Below are 5,417 nucleotides of genomic sequence, written 5' to 3'. Positions count from 1 at the left end.
GGAATACAGCGTAGATTCGTTCGCTTCGCTCTTCGTCTATTGCCGTGGACCGATCCTCATCAACTACCTAGTTATGAAAGTCGCGGGTTATTAATGGGTCTCGACACATTACAAGTGCGACGAGAATTATCACGCGCTTTGATAATAGCAGATATATTCAACGGTAGGATCGACTGTCCCGTTTTGCTCAACGAAATTAATATTAATGTGCGACCCAGAGCTCTCCGCAACAGTGCTTTTCTTCGACTTCCTATACGACGTACCAACTATGGCGCAAACGGTTCTATTATTGGTTTACAGAGATCGTTCAACCGCGTTTCATCTGGGTATGATTTTAATGTGTCACGAAGCAGAATACGTACAAATTTTCTGAATATTATTAGGAATTATCATTAGGACCAAATTGTGTCTGTTGATTGTAAATAAATAAATAAATAAATAAATAAAAGCATCTTCCCCCAATGTATTTTATTTTCAACGTATTTATAGCCATCCCGATATACCTAGCTTCGGCTTTCAGCCCGATGTATATTTCCCTCATCTTCTCAAGGTTACTTGTCACAACATCAAAATCGTCAGCGAAGCCGAAAAACTCTGCAGGCTTTCGAAAGATCGTACCACTTGTGTTGAACCTCGCTCTTCGAATTACAGGCCTGCACCAACCTCCTATCTCGCCGGAGGGCCATCTTGTGTCTCCCTGTTTAGATTTCTATGCTAACACAAAGACGACAATCAGTCATTCCTAACATGGAGAACAAATGCTGTTTTGAGCTGCCCCTAACATGGAGGATACACGCTCGGGTAGGCTCGCTTTAAGAAAAGAGGAGACAATATACGACCAAAATCCCACCGAGGTTGGCTACCCGATCTTTCCCATGATTACTTGTACCCCAGCCGGAACAACTTTTCAGAAAACTTTAATTTTGAGATAATTGTGATTATCTCATACTTTTGATCATTTCATCTTAAATTGCTGAGCATGTTTTCGGGATGTTACAGCGGGAAGTACTACAGAAGATATTCACGATTACCTCTTGTACAGAGTAAATTTTGAGATGGTGCCCCATAGTAAAGTAAGCCGTATTCAAGTCCAAATAAGTTTAATTGTAAATGATGAATCAAGCCATAGCCAGTTCAATTTGCAAGGCCATTTGCCCTAAAATTCAAGTAACTCAAGCTAAAATGCTGTCGTCTAAGCTGCATTCTATTTTAAGGTTGTGACCAAGTTGATTGAAGGCCGCAGCGATATCGGCCGCTTTATCCGGATGGCACACGATCGCCGTTCTTGCTTCCGATGAGAACAGCTGCTTGATGTATTTACTTCCTACTCGCACCAAGTCATCCTCGGTCACTTTTCCAATCTGTTGTACCAAGGCTTGATTATAACCTGCCGATACTTGCTTGAAACTAGACAGGAATGATTGGATCACAACATTACCGATGCTTTTTTCTCTTGCGATGATTTCGAAAATCAACGAACTACGAGCAGATTCCAACAGGGTTGAATCCCACTCGGCGTCGTTATGTAACTGTTTTTCCTGGAAACGTGCAAAAAATTAGTTTGGTTTCAGTTTCGAATGGAATGAAGAAGCACTCACAGTAATGGATTTTGCTTCTTTGTAAGCAGCTATCACATTAGTTGCACGATACAACGTAAAATAGAGTAATCCTTCGTTGGGTCGTGGAACAATGTTGTACCCATAGGAAAATCCTTGGCCACGGATTTGCCGCCACAACGGTCCTTCTAATTGAGTCAGGTATTGCAGAAACAACATTAATGGGGCCAAGTCGGAGTCGTTGAAATCATTGATTGCATTTGAACTTTGATAAAGGAAAGCGCTTTCAACGCTTCCCAGACCAATTACGACACCAGTAAAATCTTTCAACTTATCGTTGGGCTTCATCAGTTCCCAATCAGGAATGGCAGTTAATCTGGTAAGTAAATTTCAGAAAAGAAGTATTGAATGAACGACACGTATATAACCTTGGGTCAAGAGTTGCAGGTCTGAGAAAAAAAAACGGATTACCTGGTTTTGGGCATGCCCTCCGTTGTCGCTAGCCCCATCCATGGTCCTTCCAAATCAATGTTTAGGTTACTCATTTCGTGCCAATTAGCAGCCAAATGTAAACCCAGATTGTCAGGTTGAGTAATAACCCCACGAGCTTTATTCAAATTATCGATAACAGTCTTCGCTCCATCTTCACTTTCTAACTGTTTGATTAATACGTGCAAGAATTTCTGCTGCTTCAACAGCGAACTTAAACGCACATTGCTGTCTGTAGGAAAATGAGAGGTTTGAATGTTTGAGTGTAAAATAAATATCTCATTGCCCACCTTCTCCGTAATACATCGCCTTTAGCATATCTCGAACAATCGAGTTTCCTTCTCTCTTTGCCTGTGCGACATCATTGATCATTTTGGAGGCACACACTTTTACACGATCAACCGTGAACTCCGTCTTGTGCAGCAAGTCAACGATCCAATTGACGCCGATTTCATACTTACTGCGTACAACCTGCATGCAAAGAGTGGCAGTGGTACCGAACGGGCCCAAACTAAAACGACTTTTGGTCTCGATGCCAAGTCGGGCCTCCGTTTCAATTGTGTCCGACTCCAAGGCAGTTACGACAGCTTCGTATGGAATCAATTCATTGCCGCGTCGAATAGGGGACTCAGTCAACAGCTCCATCAGCAACAACAAATACGGGCGCAACTCCGCTTCTACCGGTTCCGTATTCATCGTGACCATTAGCTAATACGAAATCCGATTTTTGATAAGAAATTTGGAGTGAAAATGAAATAAACTTACGTAGCAAAAATTGGTATGCAAATGATAGGCTTCCGCATATACAGGTAATTTCCGCAGGTTCAATCCAGGAGGCTTCTTATTATCGGCAGATTTAAAGATTTGCACTGGGTGAAATTTAATACCATCGGTAGTTGGAACAGGAATCGATGTCAACATTTCGTCAGGTGGAAGGATCTCATTGATAGCCATCGCATCCGTGAGTTGTTTGCCTTTTTTAGCCAAACCTTCTTCTCCCAAATCGGCACGCTGTCGCTGTACTCTATCCTGCTCCTCTTTGGCAGATCTTTTCTGCTCCTCGATGCTAGGAACAGCACTTATCACGACGTTTTTGGACTGAAAAAAAACATGATTACTGATCTTCAAGGCTTAAATGTTATAACTCACATTAACAAGATACTTGTTCAACAAAGATACCCAAAAACTCTCGTTCTTGCTTTTAAGTTCTTGAAGACATCTATTGGCATTTAAACGGTTATCAAACTGAAACAATACGTTTTCAATATGATTAGCAAGTTTGAAAAAAATATATGACTATGCCTACATCTTGCTCTACTTCCCCATACAACACATCGCCGATTACGTGAAACGCGACATCATCATGCGGATTACTTTCCAAGTTACTGAGCGATTCTAAAATGTACCTTTCTAGAACACTTGACATCCGTTTCATATCTATTCTTTCGCCGCCATTACCGAGCTTTTCCAATATCTGCTGTAACATGGGAAAAATCGCATCCACCTTTTCTAAGGGAACATTTTCAAATGAAATGTACAACAGAGATTCCGAGTTTTCAGCAATATTATAACCAACACGACTTGCGTATGGATCCTTTGTTTCCACAAATTCGCGTTGAAGAGGACTTACGGACGTATCGGACAAATATCGCAACAGCACTGAACAGGCAGTAAGTTCTGTATACTCGCTAGTGGCTTTCGGACCCCGCCAGGCTACGTTCACCAAACCGCAGTCCTCTTCGTCAGCTGGGTACAAAATTTTCAGTATCTTCGATTCTGGTAAAGGTTCAACTGGCGTCTGCCATGGTCTGACGAAACTTGTAAGCGTTCCTTTAGATAGTATTTTCTGCTCGACAGGTTCTAATGCTTTAAAAATATCCTCTGGAGCAATTTGACCTGTTATGATAACATGCAAATTGTCCGGACGATAGAATGCTGCGTGATATGATCGAACTTTTGCGTTGTTAGTGCTTGTACGCAAGTTGTTCATGATGCCACCAGTCTCAGAACTATATCCGCAGTTTGGATATATAGCTCGCAACATTTCCAAGTGGATTCGTGACTCGCCAGTATTCTCGCGTCCTTGCATTTCACAGTAAACAACACCACCGTCTTCTCCCTCTTCCGAAACATGATGAACTTCGATCATGAACGCCGAGTCCGTCAAGGTGGGATAAAGAATGTGATCCAGATAAATGGGAAGCAACGAAAGAAACCCCCCACTACCAGCTGTGGTCATAGTATAGCAAGTATGATCAGTGTCTGTCCATGCATTTGTACCAGAAGCCAAGCATCGATTAGCAACTAAATCCAAAATTCCTTTATATGGATACTTTTCTGAGCCAAGAAAAATCAAGTGTTCTAGAGTGTGTGGCAACCCATCATCGTCGTGAGCTTCGGTTGCAAGTGCAAAATATCCGTTCACAAGCGGACCTGGAATGAACATCAGTCAAAAATAACCTGATTAATCTATTCTCTACATTACCTTCAACTTCCCCTACAATCACGGTTAAGCCAGTTCGTTCGGAACGATATTTATGAACCGGAATAACTCCATTAGCCTTGACAGTGCTGATCAGTTTGAATGCCATATTTCTACCAGGAATGCTACAGTCTGGATACACAAACTGAAGCCGCTGTCCGACAAAATAAACGTGCTGTAGAACGTAGATGGAAACTAAGCAAAACAGAGTATAGTGTGCCAAGGCGATGTCGTACCTCACTATTTAAAATGAAAAAATAGTCCACAAGAATATAGCTCTAACAGAAAAACAATGAAAGTTTCAGAGAAAAGCGAGATAAACTCAAACTGCACTGCACAGTCCACAGATTGACAAGCTCCAAGACGAACAGAAAAATTTACAGCTCACTGTTTGCTAAGGTTGGTCATCCAATATTCTGTTCAACTTTGGTCTATTTCTGCGTTAACCAACAGGAAATCTGACCAATGTCAATCCAATCTTTTTTGCCATAGAATTTATTGACATAGGGCACCGGTGTTCAGAGTTACCATATTCACAGATTTTTCTAAAAAACCACAGATTTTTTTGGCTATTTTGCCACACAGATTTTGAACACAGAACACAGATTTTATCAAAATACACAGATTTCCAAGATTTTTATAAATAATTCATAAAAATAGCACATTCTCAAAATGTTTTCCCAAATTTTATAGATCATGATCGAAAATATGCAACACAGATGGTACACAGATATTTCAAGTTGAAACATAGATTTGAAAATGGCAACTCTGCCGGTGTTATATGAATCAGGGTTGCTGTTTTCAAATAAACCATGAGTTTTGAGTTTTGAGGTAAAACCAGTGAAACTAGAGTGACTATAATAGTTATAGGCACTCTAAGTGAAACATAC

General features: G+C 40.9%; 1 protein-coding gene across 3 annotated transcripts; it reads right to left on the bottom strand.

Annotated features, from left to right (window-relative positions):
- Nucleotides 1-1,083: 1,083 nt before the first annotated feature.
- On the bottom strand, nt 1,084-5,032 carry LOC131435238 (uncharacterized protein C05D11.1-like). Of its 3 annotated transcripts, none has more exons than XM_058602910.1 (9): nt 4,764-5,032; nt 4,531-4,702; nt 3,352-4,478; nt 3,195-3,290; nt 2,811-3,143; nt 2,336-2,753; nt 2,028-2,277; nt 1,599-1,932; nt 1,084-1,538 (listed from the first exon to the last, which is right to left on the bottom strand). In XM_058602910.1, exons 2-9 carry the CDS (start codon nt 4,634-4,636, stop codon nt 1,173-1,175), a joined length of 3,030 nt encoding a protein of 1,009 aa, XP_058458893.1. In that variant the 5' UTR covers nt 4,637-4,702; nt 4,764-5,032; the 3' UTR covers nt 1,084-1,172. The 3 variants fall into 3 exon arrangements, with proteins under 3 accessions (XP_058458893.1, XP_058458894.1, XP_058458892.1); XM_058602911.1 differs by having other exon boundaries at nt 4,531-4,681; XM_058602909.1 differs by having other exon boundaries at nt 4,531-5,032.
- Nucleotides 5,033-5,417: the final 385 nt, after the last annotated feature.

This window comes from Malaya genurostris, chromosome 3 (assembly GCF_030247185.1).
Source record: "Malaya genurostris strain Urasoe2022 chromosome 3, Malgen_1.1, whole genome shotgun sequence".
Lineage (NCBI taxonomy): Eukaryota > Metazoa > Arthropoda > Insecta > Diptera > Culicidae > Malaya > Malaya genurostris.
The sequence above is the reverse complement of the archived record's forward strand: the minus strand, read 5'-3'. Positions and strand labels throughout refer to the sequence as shown.

Bases quoted from the DNA above. Each gene is read 5' to 3' on its own strand.
- LOC131435238 (XM_058602909.1), bottom strand. From the start codon at position 4,636: ATGGCATTCAAACTGATCAGCACTGTCAAGGCTAATGGAGTTATTCCG. The intron at 4,479-4,530 runs GTAATGTAGAGA...TGTTCATTCCAG, and splicing joins GATTGTAGGGGAAGTTGAAG to GTCCGCTTGTGAACGGATAT. The intron at 1,933-2,027 runs GTAATCCGTTTT...TTTACTTACCAG, and splicing joins GAGGGCATGCCCAAAACCAG to ATTAACTGCCATTCCTGATT.